Source organism: Glycine soja, chromosome 5 (genome assembly GCF_004193775.1).
Source record: "Glycine soja cultivar W05 chromosome 5, ASM419377v2, whole genome shotgun sequence".
NCBI classification, from domain to species: domain Eukaryota; kingdom Viridiplantae; phylum Streptophyta; class Magnoliopsida; order Fabales; family Fabaceae; genus Glycine; species Glycine soja.
In genome coordinates this window covers 29538691-29560239 of record NC_041006.1, presented here as the reverse complement: position 1 = coordinate 29560239, position 21549 = coordinate 29538691, and the positions used below count along the sequence as shown (strand labels likewise).

General features: G+C 34.0%; 3 protein-coding genes and 1 long non-coding RNA gene across 6 annotated transcripts; 2 read left to right on the top strand and 2 right to left on the bottom strand.

The window, feature by feature from the left end:
- Window positions 1-202: 202 nt before the first annotated feature.
- On the bottom strand, window positions 203-4411 carry LOC114412470 (ribonuclease III domain-containing protein RNC1, chloroplastic-like). Its single transcript, XM_028376382.1, has 5 exons — window positions 3601-4411; window positions 2179-2380; window positions 1744-1944; window positions 1017-1103; window positions 203-869 (listed from the first exon to the last, which is right to left on the bottom strand). The coding sequence occupies exons 1-5, from the start codon at window positions 4398-4400 to the stop codon at window positions 552-554; spliced, it is 1608 nt and encodes a 535-aa protein (XP_028232183.1). The 5' UTR covers window positions 4401-4411; the 3' UTR covers window positions 203-551.
- Window positions 4412-12200: 7789 nt separating this feature from the next.
- On the top strand, window positions 12201-16230 carry LOC114412469 (BTB/POZ domain-containing protein SR1IP1-like). Its single transcript, XM_028376380.1, has 5 exons — window positions 12201-12647; window positions 12767-12836; window positions 13082-13684; window positions 14188-14730; window positions 15501-16230. The coding sequence occupies exons 1-5, from the start codon at window positions 12628-12630 to the stop codon at window positions 16035-16037; spliced, it is 1773 nt and encodes a 590-aa protein (XP_028232181.1). The 5' UTR covers window positions 12201-12627; the 3' UTR covers window positions 16038-16230.
- A 1720-nt stretch (window positions 16231-17950) lies between these two features.
- Window positions 17951-20241, bottom strand: LOC114412467. 3 transcript variants are annotated; one of them, XM_028376379.1, is made up of 3 exons: window positions 20103-20241; window positions 18720-18908; window positions 17951-18631 (listed from the first exon to the last, which is right to left on the bottom strand). In XM_028376379.1, the coding sequence occupies exons 2-3, from the start codon at window positions 18798-18800 to the stop codon at window positions 18086-18088; spliced, it is 627 nt and encodes a 208-aa protein (XP_028232180.1). In that variant the 5' UTR covers window positions 18801-18908; window positions 20103-20241; the 3' UTR covers window positions 17951-18085. The 3 variants fall into 3 exon arrangements, with proteins under 3 accessions (XP_028232180.1, XP_028232178.1, XP_028232179.1); XM_028376377.1 differs by having other exon boundaries at window positions 18720-18912; window positions 20103-20240; XM_028376378.1 differs by lacking the exon at window positions 20103-20241 and having other exon boundaries at window positions 18720-18951.
- Window positions 20242-20428: 187 nt separating this feature from the next.
- Window positions 20429-21232, top strand: LOC114412468. The gene is made up of 2 exons (XR_003666754.1): window positions 20429-20545; window positions 20926-21232. It is a non-coding gene; the product is annotated as an uncharacterized LOC114412468 (long non-coding RNA).
- Window positions 21233-21549: the final 317 nt, after the last annotated feature.

Genomic DNA, 21549 nt, shown 5'->3' with positions numbered 1-21549 from the left:
TGATGATCACTATGAAAAGTATAAAGGTGAACTATAAAAGACAACGAAAATGATTCTCAACATTATAGACTTCAAGAGTAATTTTTTTCTTTTGGGGGGGGGGGGTACTAGTTTATAGTGATTAGGAGAGGCACAACAAATACTTTGATTTTATTTTCATCTCATAATTTTGTTATATGAGGCAAGTATTAGGCAATAATCATTCTAAAATCACCTACTTGACCAATTAAACTCCTTGGCTATTGGTGATTGGAAAACAACATATAGCCAGACACATCCGCATAATACATCCTCATCTCCATGCAACTTTAGGAATCTAGGGCTCATGACCTCAAAATTAATAGAATACAATGAATATATATACAACAGCAACTTCAAAAGAATTTGCAAACCAATTAAAAAAGGTGGATCAGATCATCATATGTAAAAACCTAGATCAAGAGGGTTAAAATGGAAAGAAAGAGATATGTGAAGAAGGGAAAGGTGGTCGAAGGATATGAGGAAAAGGAAAGTTCTTGTATCCTTGTCACTATTGTATTGTCTCTTCATATTTACATTGCTTCAGGCTGGGTTTGCTCAAAGTCAAAGACCTCAAACATCAGACGTCTGACATCACGTTTCCCATAAACAGCATATGAAAGTCCGTGAAGGGCCTGTTGAACAGATGTAGTGACTGGGTATTTCAGTCTATAGGCGCGCTGATATGCATCTTGAACCTTTTCGTTATATATAATAAAATGGTGGAGATTTTTGGCCCTCAAATATCTTCCACAATACTTGTTCATAAGAAACCTGCGGTGCCTATTTTGTAACCATAGCCCTGGAGCATCTAAATGTTTCATCAACAATCTTTCAGCCATTACCAAATCCTGTAAAAATTTCAAAAATGAAAAATTATACAGTATGCTGCGTAGAAGACATGAGAAAACTTTTATATGATATATTTCTGAATTAAACAAGAGTTTCATTCCATAAAGGTAATCAAATATTAGTACAATGAATAGAAAGAATAGTACCTGTATCTTTTGGCCAAGGTATTCTAATCTCTCATAGCAAAATCGAGGATGATCAAATTTGTACTTTGACGGATGCAAGAAACATAGCTGAAAATCAACAAGAAATTCGATAGCATCAAACTCAGAACAGAACAGAACAGGAGCTAGGGAACATCCAAGCTGATCTACTGACTTCATGTTTTCCAAGGAAGGTTCTAGGGAGATTTAAGAAAGTTGTAAAATGCATTGAACATTTTTTAATTAAACTATTAAGTATTAACATGATAAATATTTGGATGGTTTTAAGATGATCTTTGATTTAATGAGGTAAACTGTGCATAGACAACCCAAGTACAGTAGAGCCATAAAAAAATACCTAAAACAGCCAACAAACAAACCGAAGTGATCCATTTATCAGGAATAATTCATTATCAATTGTGTTGTAGCAATACCTCAGAATACTTTTTGTATTTACTTTCCCCATTTCCACTGAATCACAGGCAAGTATCACAACAGGTTAAATAAAAACCCCTCTTCTGACAACATTAATTGTCATTAAACAACTTTCATGGCCATTTTAATATGAATATTGAACCCAAGGATGGGAACAATAGAAGTATGCATGGTTATTTATTTGTTCAGAGTTGCATCAAAGATATCCCTATTCCATAACCCTCGGACATCAAGTCAATGTGATAGCCTGATAAGGAAAAATGAAAAGCAGAATGAGAGGAAATAATAGAGGTACCTGCAACCCAAGATCAAGCTCTATGTTCCTGGCTTTAGTAATTTCGGGAATTCTATCTGTCATTTTTAATGGATATCCAAGGACTCGCATAATCTGGGGTCTGCAATCATAATCCCATAAATTTCCTCTAAACCGATGCATGCCTGGAGGAACACAAGCTCTGAACAGCCGTGGATGTGCAAACAAGGCATCTGCAGGAGGCTGAATGCAGAGCAGTAAACATCATCGCTGTTCTTCAAATAATAACACATGCAAATTATATTGTACAACAGGAGTTTTGCATGCACAACTCGCAATAAGCAGAAAAACAATTTTGAATTTATAGTGAAGGAAGATTAGGTTTGACAACCATAGTCCACAATATTTAGTTCCTTTCATTAAGAGCTATGTTTTTTGAAACAAATATTACAATGACAGAATACATGAGGATCTTGCCTTATACACAACCATATCTTGCCAGCTTATCTTGCCTTCAAACTCGGCAGATACATGATCTATATCTTCAAGTTGCCTACGCAATTTGGGCTGGCAATCCTCAGCATCTGGATCCATTCCAAAGACTTCAAAAAGAACACGATACACTTCTGGCATACCAAAACAAAGATAGATTGCCCCAAACAAGGCCCAAAATACAGACCTGCCAACATAATATAGCAAATAAAGAAAACAATAATTTAAGAAATAGGTTATTGGCAGGGACACACTTCATTGATTAAGGTCGTTCTACAGTAAATGGATTAAAACAACAAAAAATATATCATCATGAGAGGACAATGAGCAATTCTTTCTCTTTTCTTTCCTAGAGTTCCCTTTGACAGTAAGCCACTCATGTTATTATTATTATTATTATTATTCATGAATCTTAACAGCTTAGTCTCCAAAGGAACCTAGCATCAAAAGCAAAACTCATTGATCTAAAAAATATTTACACATCTTAATATCACAAACAAATGGCACACATTATGGAGGATTAGGAATAAGGAGAAACACAATGTTGAGCCAGAGAGCATGCCTCAACGTACAAGCATCTATGTCCAAATTTGCCAGGCAGGTATTCAGTTTGAATAAAAAATAACACCACCAAAATTTTCAAAACCAAATCCCCTACCCTATTATTGTTTAAAAGAATAACATTATACCATATGAGAAGAGGGGGTTAGGAACTTAAAAGCAACTAAAAACACAATGTGTTAATCCAATTAATCAATTCAGTTTGGCCGGTCAGGTGACTCCAACCAAACGAACCCCATATCCATGTGCTAACATAAATACATCACAGCAGACCTCCCCCTAGAATACTTTCAAGTTCAAGCCTAGTCATACAGTTGCATTAAATACTGAGAGAGGAGATAACTCTGTCACCCATAATAGTAGTTCTACTGGCTCGAACATGGTTTATCTCTCATAGAGGATACATGTAAACTCATACCAAGAAAAGACCTATACCCCAGGAATGAAGGCATGTTTACATTTTCTAAAATATTTTTATTCCTTAAAAGTGAGCATATCGTATTGTAAAGCAGATATATGAACTACAATTCCTAACATAGTTTCAAAACATGAAGCAACTTTAAAGAAAAGGCTCATGACAGTAATCAAAGTTCACAAGCATCACTATCCCCCGCATTTCATTGTATTGAAAAATCCTTCCAATTAGTCCCTAAACTACAGTAAAAATATATCAACTTAGCAACTAAAACGATGGGTATCCAACACTCTAATTGATATAATTTCATAACTTTAAGAGACAGTGAGCAAAATTAAATAGCGTCACTATCCTCCTAAAATGGAAGCACATTCATAGTATGGAAATAACAAAAAACAACAACAAAAAAAAAAAATAAAAGAGGTTCTTACTTTACAGTAGCCTCCCTTTCCTTTCTAACCAACTTGTCCATATCATCATAGGGGAAAACCAAATTGTGCAAAGCAGCACCCTTAATCCACCTGGGCAGGCTCCTCTTCCCAATCAACTCGAACACCCGCTCCCTCATCGGCGCCGGCGACTCCCTCGGATACCTCTGCAAAAAATACTCCGCCAAAGCCAGCTCCAGCACATACTGGCCAAGAAAAAACAGCCTGGAGTGGCCGAAGCGCACGTGCCGCGCCCGGCTCCGCTCACACGATTCATGCTGAAACGCCAAGTAGAGCAGCGTGTCCAGCTCCATGGCGGGGCCGCTATCGTCCCCGAGGGTGAGGGAGGGCTCCAGAGGGTACCCCAGCGCCTGCTTGGCTTCCATCAAGTGATTCTCCATCCATGACTTGTCCAGGTGATCCAGAGGGGAGAAGGGGAGGCAGGAGCTTAGCAAGGGAAACGTGTTGAGCGCCAGCTGGGGGCTGTTGAGGAACCTGTCCGCGACTCTTTTGTCGTCTAGCGGGCGCGTGAGGATGAATCTTCGCGGGGGAGCGCGTGGGGTTCGCGGGGAGGGGCGCTTGCGCTCGGCGAGCTCCTTAAGGAGACGCTGGGGGCTGTTCTTGGGAAGCTCTTGCGGTGGGTCTATGGTTACTGCGGAGACGCGGAGGGTTTGACGTCGAAGAGTGGGAGTGAGGGATGATGAGAAAGAGAACAAGTTGTGGGAGTGTGTGAAGGAAGAAGAGAGTTCCATTGGTGAGGTATGAACATTAGAGTGGAAGTGAGACTTGGGATTCGATACCATGGTGTTGTTACTTGCAGGGTTTTGAGATGATTAGAGACGACGTGTCACAATATACTAGTACTCTGGAAAAACCTGCGGGTCAATCCGGGCCCATCAGGATCTTGTTATTTGCACTCCTGTTTTCCTAAGTACACCCCCGTACTCCCTTTCTAATCTCTCAATTACCCATTACCTCGAAAAAGGGTGTAGATTACAAGACTTGGAAAAATAAAATAATAAAAATGAAATATTTTTTTTATTTTTTAAGTTTTTTTTAATATAAATTTACAGTCATATGATTATTATAGATATTTGGCTTCCATTCGATGCCAATATATTTTTTAGCTTGTTGATATATCTTGTTGTAGGTGTGATGTATGAACACTGAAAGATTTAATTTAACTAATATTTTCTATTTTTAAACTCATGAAGTTTTAAAAAAATGCTATCCTTGATTATTCAAAGTTTTGCTAAATGTTTAAATTTATTTTTCTAAAAAAAGTTAATTTTCTATTGAATATTTTTTTAATTTTAGATGAATTGGTGAGGAATACATTTAACCCATCAACCCGTAGTGGCTCGGACCAACATTTTCATGACTCAACAAAAAGTGAGACAAGTTGGATTACCTTGCTTATAAGGTGAGTTATGGTAGGCTAGACAAGCCCGTTTTAACACCTCAACCTAGTATACACTTGGTTTTACATTTGTCAATTTTGAACTTTATTTGAAAAACATATTTGAATGAGTCGATTTATATTCAACATTACTTACCTGAAAGAAAGTAATATAATGAATATTCCTATTAACTAGAAGGGATTCATCTAGCATAACTTATCTAGATTGTCATTCATAATAATCTCACGTTGTTCAATTAGGAATGTAATTATCCTATGTCATGGGAGATACGTGATTTAAACAAAATTTTTAAAATGTAACAAATTAATCTTCACTTGTTTAAATATAATTATAATGTTAAGGAATTACAAAAGCATTCTTATCTATCGTAAAAAAAAGAACTATATTATTTTTCACAAATAAGAAATTATAGTTAAGGAAGAAGTCAAGCATAATTCTGTCAAACCTCAATAAATTCATCGAATTGAATAAGATAACATTTTTCAATTACCACTCAATCAAAACATCAATTGGTGTAAGGTTGTTCTCTCAATCGTCTCAAATTCAAATCTTGAGTACACAATTGTGTTAAATAGTCAAAGGGAGAGTTTTATCAACCACAATGATCTTACTCAACTTGTTTCGGTAGCCACAAAGTCTTACATCACTTAGGAATCGAGACATAAGGTTGTGTATAACTTTATAAACATTCTCTTCTCTCAACCCATAAAGACACATTTTACTAAGGATAAAATGGTGACAATCCACTAAATGTCTAAGCAGACAATATCTCAAATACGAAGATCCTAATGATGCCAATAGGACTTGAGGGAAAATGCTTTATACTTAAACAATGAAGATTTTTATTATTTGGAAAAATATGTTTAAGCACCCCAAATGCTAGTTGTCGCAAAGAGAGAGAGAGAGAGAGAGGAAAAAAGATAGAAAAATATATGTTTAATAAATAATATGATGTGATAGAAAAAGAAAAAAAAAATGAGGTGTTTAAAATAATGGGAAGTCCAAATATCAAGACTCTTATTTATAATTATGTATAAGCGTTAAGTGATATGGGTTAAGTGAGGTTGGGTTAGTTGATGTCATTGACGTATTGCATGTAATCCTCTTACTTGCTTCTACATACACTTTGACATTGTGTTTGTCAGTGACGAGAGAAGGGCCATGGATGACGATGAGTTTTTTTTTTTTTTTTTTGGTTTGGTGGAGTTGATTTGTGAGGGATTTAATTTGGTGAAGCTGGCTCCCATACTTGAATTTTTTTGTCTTGGTAAAGGTGAGGAGTGTACATTTATGTTTGTACCCATCTTTTGTCTTTTTTGACCAATACAACTGACTCACATTTGGTAAAAAAACACATATATTGATAAAAGGTATATCAATATTTTTATAACTTTATCATTTTTTTCATTTTTTCTCACTTATTTCTCTTAAACCAAATAATCCAACATCATATTTTATTTTTTTCTTCTATTTTCATCTATTCTTTTTCTCTCTCGTGATTAAACAAAGCATGAAGGTGACCATACGATTGAGATGATGATGACTTGGAAGAAACATGAATGACACTCCCTTCAAGTTGGTGCTTAGTCTGGTTCAGGTGTGTTAACATATTGGGCTTCTATTGGGTTAAGTTGTGTGGACTATGAGCTTTTAGGAAAATAAAATACAACTTTTACTTTCTGCACCTTCTTTTTCCTTCCTGCACCCCCATAGGAAATTAAAGGGACAAAAATACCTTTTTTTGTCTTAGCCCTAGCACACCCTCCCTACTTTCCTACTTCCCTTTGAGCGGTGGTGCCACCCACGTTCCTTGTTACAGCTTCGACACCGTAGCTACAGGAAGCAATGACCCAACATACATGTGGTGTATAGGAAAATTTGATAATGAAAAGAAAATGGTGGGTCGAGTATTTTTGAACATCACTTTGAAGCAATTGTGGTGTTAGTATGATGGATTTCATCTTGAGATTTGAGGGTGGGTCTTCACATATTTGCCTTAATCACTTAAATCAGGTATATGGCAATTAAAGTACTTAAAGCACAAATAGATTCAACTAGTGCAATTTCTGGTTCAAATTTGATGGCATCAAACTCAGAAATTCAGATTAGTAAAAGGATTCTGGATTAGGTAATTTGAATTTCGTACAAGATGCAATTCGTACAAGATGCATCTTGATTATGAAAACAAAATTTTGGATTAGGTAATCTGGAAACAACTTGTGCTCTGGATTACTTAATTTGGAATTATGTTTTCATAATTCTGAGATAGATTGTTTCATAAGGGTGGATTTTGTTGTTGTATATTCCAGATTCGTTATTTTTGGAATGCATTAGACATTGTTATGGATTTTTTTTCCAAAAGCCAAAAAATAGTCCTCTAAAATGGTTATTATGGAATTCATAATTTTTTTAACAAATGGATCACCTAATCCAGAATGATCATATGACACCTACGCAAAATCAAAATTGAAGGTTGAACAAACAAGAATGGAGACTAATGGAGGTTGAACAACCAAGATAGATCAAAGTTGAAAAAGAACAAAGGAGGGCTAGGCACAAGAGGTGTGAAGAATAAGCAAAAATAGGAGAAAGAAAAAAGTTTTTATAACAGAAGGGCACTTTGGGGATATTATAATATTTGGGGTACATGAAGCAAAAAAGGGTGCAGGCCTTAAAAGCCTCGTTACAATTGCCACTAGGTAGGACTTTATGACTTTATGTGGAATGAGGTGTTGACTTACAGTAATGTTTTTCATGGTCGTGGTTGCATTTCCAACTCAGAGCACCAAGGTTGATGCTCATTGACCATTGATATAAGCCAATGGCTTTGGCTTTGTAGATCAATATTGAAAAAATAACGTTTGTATTTTGTAGATCAATATTTGCTTTATAATATAAATAAATATAATACATTAAAAAAAAATATTCTATAACACCATATTTATCATTGTAAAAAATATAATTTCAATGAAGCCCGAGGAAAAATGCTAGCTAGTAATATTTATGTTGATGATCAATATCCTTTCATTTGCATGTGATTTGGATTTCTGTAAGTAATTTTACTCAATTATGAACGATCCATAGAACACCAAATTGAGAATAATTCCATGTAACTCTGTTAAATTAAACTTTTAATTTTTTTTTCCTTATCATGATACTCCTTTTATTAATTCTTACATGAAAATTAACGATTTCAAATAAATTTATAATTACAATATATTCTCATTATTCTGTTAGTCATATACCTAAGATGAGTAGTAGTTCTTTAATGTGTAAGTGTAAGACCGAATTATATTTTTTTATTTAGAAACTGAAATAATATATTTTTTAGGTTGAAACTGAAATAAAATTAAGAATCACGTATAAAGATTTCATCGTTTAACCAAGGAAATATTTCATCGTTTTGAAAGGATAATTTTTTGTTCAGCGTACTATATCAAATAACTTAAAAATTTATTCAATGCGTTTAAAATTACGAAGACAAAAATAGTTAAAAATACACTTGCAATAAATTAGATGTGAAGTGAAAAAATTGTAAATTAGGTAATATCAGAAAGAAGAGATTTTCTGGCATAAGATTAGGGCCAACAATATAATTGTTCGACGGACACGGATATTGCTGCAGTAATTGTTTATGATCGTTTATTATATCATATTGATATCTGATTGTGTAAATTACTGAGACTATTAATTTGGATCTCACACACCACATGTAAGCAATCCGACAAGCATGGCCAGTTACTTTAAGGCATGCACTTGGGTCGTTTATGCTTTTTATTTACATTCGTTGCTTAGTGGTTAACGAGAAGTATAAGAAGCAGTGGATAGATCGATTTGAAACCAAAATAATAGCAATGGTGTGGTGTTGTAGGGTATCCTCTAATTTGACGGGTGGCCATAAGATTTATGTGTTTCATTATTTGGATAGCCAATCCAAGGAAAAGATCCATAAAGAACTCATTTGGTACTGAAATGGATTTATATGAATGATCTTTCTGTCTGATGATGAGTCTGCATTCTAAAAGGGACAGTTATTGGCTTATTATACACGATGAGGGAGCAAGATGATAGAAAATGCCTTTGATTGGTACATGAGCTAGCCTTTCATTATATTGGAATCTTCCATATCCTGCTACTGCTTTTATAACAATACCCAGGTGTCAATGGAAGGATATTTCTTATAGATGTAAATGGAGGTGATAGAGGAGATTGCTGGTCTTCCCAAATTATGATAAGTTCTTTCATAGATTTAGTTAATCTACAGATTACATAGTCAATAAATTAATATAAATGTAAAAGAGATGTATTTTAACAAGTTATTAATACAGAATAGAATTTTCTTAATTACAAATGATGTACATTATTGGTTGATAGAATTGAAATTGGTTAAGAATTATGGTTTTTATGGTTGAGTTGGATAAAGAATTAGAGTGTAAAATTATAGTTTTAAATTATGTTACTAATTTTATTTTGACCAAATTATTTATTTGGGTTTTTTATCTTGTTTTTTCATTCAGTTTGAATTTTTATCTTTTAAAAAGTTTAATTTAATCATTTATCTTATTTTTTGATTCAATTTAATTCTTTGTCTTTTAAAAACTTTATTTTGGTATTTTATTTTATTTTTCTGGTTCAATTTAATCATTTAATCCATTTAAGATTAATGTCGTTTATTATTTAAGAATGAATTATTTTTTGTTAAAAATGAATTGGTAGGGAAGGGGAGAAAATTAAACTAAAAAAATTTATTTTTAATTAATTAACAAAGTCAATCGTAAATAGATTGAAAGATTAAATTGAAAAAAAAATAAGATAAAAGATCAAAATGAAAAAAAAAAAGATAATGGACCAAATAAACCTTTTTAAGAGATAGAAACTAAATTGAACCAAAAAAATAAAATAAAATATCAAATTGAATTAAAAAAAAAGAATTAAACTGGAAAAAAAATAAATGACCAAATAAGTGATTTAGTCTTTTATTTTTACACCTCCAATTATGAGTTGTTGAGGGTGAGTTAACTTGAATTGGGCTAAAATATATTCATCTACAAGTAACTATAAAGTGAGATCAAAAATGATAATGATAATAATGATAATGATAGTTATTAGTATTATAAAAATTAATTTGATCATCAATCCAATCCAGATATTGGGTTAATGAATTAATGATTTAACTGGTCACTTATTGAATCAATTAACCTGATAAATAATAAAACAATAAAAAATATAATATAATTATCAAAATGTAATTAATTCATACTTCAAATTTAAAATTATTGTCGTGATAAACTAAAAAAATAAAAACTGAAATATATAATATACCTGACAAGACGGGTATAAATTGTAATAGTTAATATCAATATACATACATTTATAAATTTATATGTATATATACGTAAATTACTTTTTATATATATATATATATATATATATATATATATATATATATATATTATGTGTGTATTTATTATATATCACAACATGTAGCATGACACAATGGTAAGCTCAAAGCCCACTTCTCGGAGAGAATGCTAGGGGTTGGATTGGAACCCTATATGTGTGTTTTTTTAATTTAATTAAGAAAAATATGTGAGAGAAAATGCAATCTGCAGGTGTGAGTGTGTGACTTGACTGCTCACTGCTGTTGCAGAGTTGCAGGTATGACTTTATTGGAATGCAAAATAGTGAACACGATTTAGCCTGAAAACTTTTTAGGTGATTTTGGACCGGTCCAAGTCGAGCGAAATTTACCGGTTTAATCCGATTTTTGGCCGGTTCGGTGACGTGTCACCGAGCGGAAAACATAACCGATCGAAAAGCTCAACCTACCCGGCTTTGCGTTCGGTTCCTGGTCCGAACCGGATTTAATAACACTAATATTTACAATGAGAAATAGGAACATGAGGTTGGTCACAATGAAAATAATAACGATAATGATAAAAGTAATATTTATAATAACAAGGATAATAACCATAATGATCATGAGTAGAGATAATAATTATGACTGACAAAATGACTGAACTAAAAAATTGTAACTTCCCTGGGCAATGCCAGCCGAATAGTGAGACTTGAAACAAACAAAATATATATATATATATATATATATATATATATATATATATATATATATATATATATATATATATATTTTACTTTAGTTAGATGTTAAGTCTTTTTGGTAACAGGTAATGTTTTTGTTTTATAAAAAATTATTACTAGTAAATAATTTCTTATTAGTAGCCTTATCTCCTTGGGTCAACCCTGTATATGGGTGACTTAGTGAGCATATAGGTAAAAAAATACAAAGTATGTAATTTCTTTTCTCATCTCTCCTCTCCTTTCATGTTATTTCTTCTTAACCAAACATAGAGCAGAAAAAAGTAATTCAATAGTAGTGTAAAGGAGAATCCGCATTGTCAAATTAAAATCAACGTCAGATAAAAAGAAATTGGCCTAGGATGTGATTAATATTAATCGTGGTTGTTCAACTTCAACCATTTTCTCCTTTGGCCGTTTTGATAATTTTGGATCAACAAGTATGTTTACTTTTGCATTTCCGTGTAGCACAATTTGTTTTAATTTACTCTTTTTAGGCAATAATTTTTTCTGTTTTTGGTCACAACATTTTTTTAAATTTTTTTTTATCTACAACAGTAGTACAAAGATATCATGAATTAATAAAGGTGAAGACTGATCTCTTTGAAGAAGTAAAAATCACTACAATAATTAGACTTCACCTTTTCTAACAAAATATTTTCCCAGCATACATATAAGCATAGAACTTTAATTATTAATCAACACATCTTAAAGCCCCAACAATATTCCAGTGCATGTCTGATTTCTAAGGTAAAAAAAGTATTTTTGAGATAAAAATATTTTTATCAAAGGAAAAAGACTCTTGTTTTTATTTTTATTTTACTTTTATTTATTAGATTTGCATTAAAACTCAAATAACATTTGTAACTTCGATTCAAACGTACGTTTGCCATGATAGGAAAGTGTTCATGAAACAGCCTTGTTGTGGCTTGAGTTGAGACTTTCCATGTGGAGAAAAAGTGCAGACCAGACCCTGGTAGACGCCAACCAACATGCAACTATCTCATCCTTTACACTCTCTTAAAGGACACACCACACACCACAAAAACACATCTCCACGCTTATTTTTTTGCCCCTCTTCCCACTCATAACGTCCAAAGTAACACTAATACACATTACTCGCCGTGCCCTCAGTTGAGTTAACTTTATTGCATGCAACAAGACCCTACTTTGGGATTTCATAAAATGTTAATCATTTGTTTCATGACCTTCAGGTCCTAACTCCCCTCATTATTATCCATGGAGCTTCTCATTCGAATAATATTTCAAAGGGATATAATATAAATTAAGCACTTTGATCCCTTACCCTTTATATAATATATAAAGAGCTTTTAACTGTCTTAATATTTGTGCTATACCTTTCTTTGTGCTTCATCGTCAACCGTACGGTAAAGAAACTATAACCACCTAGAATTCTGTCTCTGACATGGTCGGTGGTGACAAGAGAAATAATCTACGACAGCTGCTAGTGATTTGTCTCCGAAAGGATTAGGAGCTTATTATTTCTAGTGCCATGAAGAGAGCAAGTGAATGGTATGTTTCTCATCTTCTAAAACTCCTTCTTTATAACAAACGCTCCCAACTTTCTTATGTAACGCACATTTTCTAAAGAAAAATATTGAAAACTCGTGACTTGAACTATTTGATTGCAGGGCTTACTCTCATGAGATTCTAAGTGATGTCACCGTTCAAGTTGGCGAAGTTTCCTTTTCGTTACATAAGGTACTGAACCAATTCAAACACGAACCCTTTGCAGCATATATTAAATTATTAATCTTAGGATCATTAAATGGAGAGTAACGATTTCTATTTCTTGGCAATTGTCAAGCAACTGTTACTTGCTTAATATTTTCCAGCCAATTCTATTCTTTTTTTATCTACAAACATAACACTTAGATTAATAATTGTTAATTTGGGCTTCAATCATCATTGAATTTGTTCTTCATATCTTGTAATTCAATTTGCAGTTTCCATTAGTTTCCAAGAGTGGATACATAGGGAAACTGGTATCAGAATCAAGTGATGATGTTTCATTCATTGAACTCTATGATGTCCCTGGTGGAGCAGAAGCATTTGAACTGGCAACAAAATTCTGCTACGGGATAAACTTCGAAATAAGCGTCGAAAACATTGCTACGCTTCGTTGCGTGGCAGAGTATCTTGACATGACAGAGGATTACTCAGTTGGAAATTTGGTGGGAAGGGCTGATTCTTACTTGAATGAAGTGGCACTCAAGACTATTTCAGGGGCTGTGTCAATCTTACACATGTCGGAACGCTTCCTTCCGATTGCAGAGAAGGCAAAACTGGTGAGTAGATGCATAGATGCTATTGCATTCATAGCCTCCAAGGAGACTCAATTCTGTTCACCTATGAGAGGTGACATTATTGGTACTGATGGCATGGCTTCTCACCAAAGGCCAGTGGTTCATTGGTGGGCTGAGGATCTCACAGTTCTCAGAATTGACATCTTTCAAAGAGTTCTGATTGCAATGATGGCCAGAGGGTTTAAACAGTTTGCTCTTGGCCCCATCATTATGCTCTATGCACAGAAATCTCTGCGAGGTTTGGTAAGACTAAGACCCCTTACCCAAAAGATTTAAACATACAAATAGACATGGTTTGATGTATTATTGACTTTGTGCATTGAAAAGATTCACTCTTGTGATTACCTTTAACAAATAATTGTTTCAAATACAAAATCAACTTTTATAAATAGTTGTGTATCTTTTCTAAATATTCTTACTGCAAAGACTTTTTATACTACCAAATTATCATGTATAGTATGATAAGTTTATTAAATTTTATAATAATTAATTTAAAATTTTAACTTTAGATGAATTTTAATTAATTGACGTTGTAAATTATTTTGCACTGCCAACATATGAAAATTATATTAGTACTTCAAAGAGTTTAAACATAATTAATTATCTTAAAATTACTTTTTATATAACATAATATATCTAAAGCTAAAACATAATGTCTATAATTAATTTTAACCAATAATAATGATTAATTACCACAGTTAATCAAAATACACAGTGAATCATGAAACATTCTTTTGGTGGAGTAGGAGATATTTGGAAAGGGTAGGAAGAAGATTGAAGTTGAAGCACAAGAAGAGCATGAAAAGAGGGTTGTTTTAGAGACACTAGTGAGCCTTCTGCCAAGGGAGAAGAATGCAATGTCAGTGAGCTTTCTTTCTATGTTGCTAAGGGCAGCAATATATCTTGAGACAACGGTTGCTTGCAGACTTGATTTGGAAAAGAGGATGGCCCTGCAGTTAGGACAAGCTGTTTTAGATGATCTTCTAATTCCTTCTTATTCTTTCACTGGGGACACATTGTTTGATGTAGATACGGTGCAGCGAATCATGATGAATTTCCTACAATCTGAAAAGGAAGATCGTTCACCATATAATGCAGATGATGAATGTTTTTCTCCTCCCCAAAGTGATGTTTATAGGGTTGGAAAGTTGATGGAGAACTACCTTGCTGAGATAGCCACAGACAGAAATTTAGCTGTTTCAAAATTCATCACTGTCGCTGAACTAATTCCTGAACAATCAAGACCAACAGAAGATGGGATGTATAGAGCCATAGACATCTATCTTAAGGTGAGGTTCTAAAACTAACACTCACTAGTGCTAATAGAAACTTATTTCCTCCAATTGATATAATTTTTATTAAATCCAACTCAACCATTGATATTATGTTCATATGTGTTAAAATATCAGTTATTGATTTTTTCATCAACATTTACGATTATTACTTTATCCTTTCTCATTTTAAGGGAGACAAATCCAACTTTTATGTTGTACGCAGATCACCTGTCTCTCTTTCATGTCCCTTTTTCTGTTTCTCTAATTAGAAGGTTATTTTGGTAATGACATGTTTTTTAATTGGAGGAACATGGAGGGGATCAAAAACTGAGAAAGGTGATTTCTTTTCTATTGGAACAGGAACTACAACCACGTTTTAGTATTTTGCAAAACAACGTTAGATTTCTGTCTTCTACAATGCACATACACTCAGGCTTCACCACATTTGAATTAGCTTTAGATTTTGATTTCATCTCAGTTGATTTGCCAGGGTTATCTAACTTAACCCAAGTAAAAACTGGATTAAACAACCCCAAGGTAGATAATTAGTTAATCGAGAAAATTGTACCAATCATCTTAAAGTACATAATTAATTCTATCAATTGTCTACAATAGGCTGTTTAACCTCATTTGGGATAAAGCTTAAACAATCTCTTATTTGCCACATTGAACTTACAATAGTATTGTCATTGAATTCAAGGATTTAACTCTAATATTCGTCTTATGTAATTACACGCGAGTTTAAAACGGATACTGCTGATAAAGTAGAAATTGAAAACTCTCAGGCTCATCCTGTTCTAAGCGACATGGAGAAAAAGAAAGTGTGCAGCGTGATGGACTGCCAGAAGTTATCACGAGAGGCGTGTGCACATGCTGCTCAAAATGACAGGCTTCCAGTTCAAATGGTTGTTCAAGTTCTCTACTACGAACAGCAACGTCTTCGCGATTCCATGGATGGCAATGCAGGCTGGGATTCTCCTAACTTCCGCGACAAGGTAAATTCATCTCCCAACGAGCTTAATCTGGTGTCCAACGAGCTCTCCATCTTGCGAAGAGAAAACGAAGACCTGAAACTAGAGATAGTGAAATTGAAAATGAAACTAAAAGAGATTGAGAGAACTTCCATTAGATCAGCATCAAGTAGTCCTGTGATATTTGCTTCGCCCTCCGCTGATAAGCCTCCTCTGCCTAGAAAATCATTCATAAACTCTGTGTCCAAAAAGCTTGGTCGTCTTTCTCCTTTTTCACGTGGCAATGCTGCCACAACTCTTCTCAAAGGTCACGTAAAACCCGATAAGAATCGACGCCATTCCATATCCTAAGACCATTATGTTTGCAGGGTACAAGTTCCATCTTTGTGTTTTCCGAGGCTTGTAAACAGGATTAGTTTTACTTCACTGTGATACTTGTGTAGATTATATTTTCATTATGCTTAAGTCCAATAATAACTTCAATATGTAATTTGTAAAGGTTGGTTAAAACCAAAAGTAATACAGAACTTCTGATTGCATTGCATCCTAAGGCGACATAGATGCTCTATAATTACAAGAAAAATAGAATTAATAATTTATCATAGGTTGTCATTGGAAAAATCGTTGCTGTTCTTATCAATCATGTGCATAAAATATAAATCAGTATAAAATCTTACATGACAGCATATGCGTTCTTTCAAACAACAAATGAAAGCGTAATTTGACCAAGTAGTGGAATTTCATTTTGTTCTGTCGTATTTAAAACTACATAGCTTCTTGCTGACTATTCAAATATTTATAAAGTTAAATGTTAATATTGAGTAAAATTCTGTTAGAGTTAATTAATTTAGTTAATCATTCTGTTTATTATGATTAGCTGCTTGTTGTTAGTGCTTAATAGTTAGTACAAATAAGTGCATCATGTACATGTTCTGCATCTTTTTCATATCAATATAGTGAGATATTTTTAAGGAAGTCGTATCTTGTTCTATGAGTTCTATAATTTTTGGCCTCATAAACTTGGGGTCACTTGTATCTCTTAGATTTTTAATGTTAAACTATTTACTTAGTCTCTATAGTTGTCAGATATACGAGAAAATTGTAAGTTTTAATATCTCCACATGCATAAAAGTTAAATTTTGGTAAGGTCCCTATCATTAACACATGAGGGAAAGACAAGTAACCCGTTTTTTGCTTACAATTTCAACATACCAGGAAGAAAATAAAAAATAAAAATATGAAAAAAGGGTTATTAGAGTGAATACAAGGAAAGTACAATTTTATTAGATTTATGAATGTGTCCATGAAAATTAGGCGGGTCAACTTGTAACAGTACAGCGACACAGACGCTACATCTTTCCAACGACCATAAGATCCCTGGAAGAATACAACATCTGGTAACAGCAGTTAGTGGGGTCTGTCTTTGAATTATTGAGTCCTTTGGAGATAAAAAAGGCTTTTGGAAAAGGTAATGTGGTTCATGTGACAGCCTAGCAGTGTCCGTGGTGATATCTGAGCCTAATCATCTAACAAGAAAAATAGATCATGGTTTAGGTTTGATTCATGCACATTCTAAAGGCATTAAATGTAGTTATAAGTTATACATGTTTTGGGACAGACCTAACCTAAACTATGTTAAAAGGATGTTTAAATATTAGCTGGACAATCTGATGTCTATCTGATGGCAGACAGGAACTAGATCTCCAACTTCTTGTTGGTTACTATGTGAATGATAGGTGGAAAATAAATCACAGCGGAAAGAGAATAAAAAAATTGTTAACCTACTTAATGTGTTTAGGTTAGTAAAATAACAATATTATCAAATGATTTTGGCTGTTTGCATTGATCTCTCATACCCAAAATTTATGCCAGATGCAAAGAATGAAAGAACCATCCACACACTCTCCTTCAAGATCGCGATTTATTTGGAGAAACGATTCACTTTCTGTTGGGAATTAGGATAGGCAGTTTTTTTTTGTCATTTTATGGAAAAATTGGTATCTAATGTTTCTTTGTTAAAAGGCTGAATTGGATGGTGGGAATCCTGTTAAAATGAAATATCTCATAGCCATTCAGAGAAAGTGATAAACTGTTGATTTTAATAAACTCTACATAGTTGTCCTTGGCAATGTCTGAAAGGATGATTGTATGGTTTTTAGTGGCAAGGAATGTGAGAAACTGCAGGACCAAAGAAATATCAGTGGCATGTGTATTGTGAATAGTGACGGGTTTGTGTGCCTGGGGAAAAAACTGATCTCATGATAGACATATCAAATCCTATCACACTCAATAATTTGGCTGAACATTCAACACAAACATCATCCACAAAGTTAGTCTTAACTCATAAAACAGAAACTTAGAATATATCACATTGGCCATAAGATTTTTTCTTTTTTCTTTCAAGTCATGTTCAGATTCAACACTTGGAAAAGCCAAGGTGACTGTTTTAATCTCTCTTGTCTTAATTGTTCTTCAATATCAAAACTGTTTCTAATTCCACTTTGGTATGCTGGGGTAGAACCCGGCACCTCGACGAGGCGAATTATGCTTCCACTTGAGTTTTCTCTTGTTGTGTGAGTGCCATGACATCTTGTCTTGTTTACATGGCTGGATCCACTAGAAGAAGAAGACAAGCTGTGTCCTGAATCTGAAGTTAGCGGTGTCTCGACTTTCTTCCTACGGTTGTAACTTGAGGGGGCTAATGTCAGCTCAATCTCAGTCTCATCTATGACCTCTAGCACCCCATCTTCTGATTCTGCAATGTGCTCCTCTGCAGGCCTTTCGAGGTCGATTTTCATTTGAGGCTTTTCTTGTGCCCCTTTGCAAGTTAAACCGATCGCATTCTTGAAGTACCATTCTTCTTTGGTCACTTCAATTCCTCTTCTGGCATCCATGTTTTGCATCAGTATCTTCTGAATTTGGTACAAACGATGAAGCTCATATACCTGTGAAAAACATTCTCATGAATTTCAGGCTCTAGTAATCCTGATTGAGGAAGAATATTCTGAAGGAATATAGAAAGAGAAGAAGTACCTGCTCTTTGAAAGTTTCTTCGTGTTTTAACATGGCCATCCTCATATATTCTTTGTCACAGGACCTTACAAGCTTCTCCATCAGTGTATCTATGTAGCTTCTGAGAAGGTGAACTTTGAACTAGTGATACAAAGGTAACTCCTCTTTTTATGAAACTTGTACTCAGACTTGCTTCTTCATGATATCACTCTACCTTCATATGTAAGTTATATATATTAAGAGAGAAAATTCAGACAGGATAGGATGAAAAATTGAAAACTGAAAAGCTTTTATATAGAAAATAAGGTGGTTCAATGAAAGCATGGTTACAATGACATTGAGACACTAATACAAAATGATGGCATCAACTTCCTTTTAGTATAATTAGTCTGTTCCTTTGCTTCCTCTCCTTTAAAAACTTTGGACCACATTCGACTGAACCCCAGTAAAAAAAGAAAAAATATCTCCCGACACCTTTAGCAGTTGAATTTTCCTATCATAATTATAACTTCTCATACATACACACGCATGATGTCATTATTCATGCTATCCGTTCAATTATTGCAATATTTAAATGCACGACCAAGGAAACATTTTTTCTCTTCTTTTCATATACCAAGTTTAAAAAAGAATGCTTGGAGACGCAATATCATTATAGTTAGGGCCATAAGGAAAAGCCCCCATCAACTTGTTTTTTTAACCCTTGCACTTTCCTTTATCAGTTTCTCTCTCATTCACGGAATCTGTAGCATAATTTTTTTTTTCTTCCTTTGTTACACTATCTGCAGACATCCATCTCTATTACTCTAGAGATTTAAAAGGGTGAATGATTTAGGCTAAGTTTTTGTGTAATCTTTTAGAATGTACTATGTTTCTCAACATAGGCCCGGCATGATGCCAAAGCAAAGCATATCCTCATGCATAAGATAGCAAACACTCTTACCTTTCAGAACAATTTCTTGAGGATTCTATATTTGTTTGTTTTATTCTCACTCTATTATCTAATATAGCAACTTAACACCAAAGTATCACAACAATGACATGATATAAATTCCAAACACATATAAACATATCACCGTCAATTCTCAATAGAGAAACTTTGTAGCACCCTCACTAAAGTTATGCTAACCCTGCCCCACCCTCCAAAAAAACACAACAATGACATAGAATATGAAACAAAATTTGCTGGCTAAAAGGGAAGAAGGGGTGTGTCATGTGTGTGTATCAGTTTCAAAAATCAACTAGTAATTTAACAAAAAAAAAAAATGCTTATCAAGAACATCAAGTGGATTTCGTTTTTGAGATCATTCCTAGAACCAAACATAAGTTAATTAAGAGATAGGAAAACACTGAATTAATCCAAAGCATGCAAAAAATTATGAGAAATAGAATATAGGTTCTAACCTGTCACAATTCAATTAGGTGAGCACACCACACAATTTTCTTCTGAACAAGAAGACAAGAGAACAAAAGGAGATCTCAGAAGGAAAGGCAAGAAAAGAAACTCTTTTTCCTTTCAACACAACTTAAGCGACAACCTTGTTTAATTTGATGAAAGACTCTGCTAATATGCTCTCACATTCCCCATCAGGGTCGTCAGTATATACTGTTGGGGATTAAATAGAAGACTACTACAGATATAACAGAACTGTTGTGGAATTTAAGATTCTTTCTCTTAAGGACACGGAAACCAAGGTGTATTGCATTAGGTTAGAGGCATGCCAAACAAATCCCAGTGCCTTGACCAATGTGATTCAAGTTTTGTGGACGAGATGCCTGAGACAGGTCCAGCAATGCAGATATATTAAATTCGGAGTAAGGAAAGGAGAACAGATAAACAAATACAGGTATTAATAGCACTATTTTAAAAATTAATATAATTGTTGAGGATCACAAGGACTTGGTTTGCTCAAGACAAATCATCAACAGAACAACATAGCATACATAGCCTGCTGAGGGTGAATCACATGCACCTAAAATTTCTACATCATAAAATAGTTGGTCTCAAATTGCACCCATTATATTATGTTATTATTCTATAATTGAAGCGTGCCTATAATGTTTTTCTTTTCTTTTCTACACTACATGTATTTTTCATTGAACGAAATATTGTTCCAACTTGATAGGATCATAATAGATGACAAAACTCCTATTTTGAGTATTTAAGGTAGCACATCTAAAACATGAACTTGAGACTTTTAATTAAATTGAAACAATTTCATGTTAGTTGATCCACAGGTTAACTAGTAAGCGTGCCTATAATGTGAGGGAGCTTAAGGTGGCATCTTCTCTGCCGCCGACCGTTGGATCCTGACCGTACGATAAGTGGGTATATCTCGTAGTTGTCCAGGCTAGAAACTGGCCTCAGGATCTCAAATCCAACCATAGGTGTTTCAGTTTTCACACATTAAAAAAAAAGGGGACACAAAATCATGGGTTTATCCCTTCCTTAATTCTTTTGTTCGGTTCTATGGCATTGATGGAGCAAACAGTGAATCATCAATTATGATGGATGTTTCGTACCTGTACTATGCCAAAAAATAGGTGGTGCAATATGCTATTTGATGGGTTTTTCAGCAGGGAAGACCCGTGGCAATGATTATAGATGTTAACTGGCCATGTGGGTGTGATATATGTTAGTGTAATAATATTAATGCATGGTTGTGCTCCCTTTATGCATTTTAATTTACAAACGGATGTGCATACGTTACGGGTATATATGTACGCTAATCCATATAATAACATAAGAAGCATAATAATACGTATTGGATTAGAATTATATCCATGTGTATTGTGTAGTACCCTCGTCCTTATCAAGATGACCACACACATGCTTGTGAGGCTAAGCTTC

What these genes read in the sequence shown, in the direction of transcription:
- LOC114412470 (XM_028376382.1), bottom strand. Translation starts at nt 4,400, where the DNA reads ATGGTATCGAATCCCAAGTCTCACTTCCACTCTAATGTTCATACCTCA. An exon ending in AAGATATGGTTGTGTATAAG is followed by an intron (nt 1,945 to 2,178) that starts GCAAGATCCTCA and finishes CTCTGCATTCAG; the next exon opens with CCTCCTGCAGATGCCTTGTT. An exon ending in ACCTTGGCCAAAAGATACAG is followed by an intron (nt 870 to 1,016) that starts GTACTATTCTTT and finishes AAATTTTTACAG; the next exon opens with GATTTGGTAATGGCTGAAAG.
- LOC114412469 (XM_028376380.1), top strand. Translation starts at nt 12,628, where the DNA reads ATGAAGAGAGCAAGTGAATG. An exon ending in ATGAAGAGAGCAAGTGAATG is followed by an intron (nt 12,648 to 12,766) that starts GTATGTTTCTCA and finishes ATTTGATTGCAG; the next exon opens with GGCTTACTCTCATGAGATTC. An exon ending in CCATAGACATCTATCTTAAG is followed by an intron (nt 14,731 to 15,500) that starts GTGAGGTTCTAA and finishes GAAAACTCTCAG; the next exon opens with GCTCATCCTGTTCTAAGCGA.
- LOC114412467 (XM_028376379.1), bottom strand. Translation starts at nt 18,800, where the DNA reads ATGGAGAAGCTTGTAAGGTCCTGTGACAAAGAATATATGAGGATGGCC. An exon ending in AAGAAACTTTCAAAGAGCAG is followed by an intron (nt 18,632 to 18,719) that starts GTACTTCTTCTC and finishes TGTTTTTCACAG; the next exon opens with GTATATGAGCTTCATCGTTT.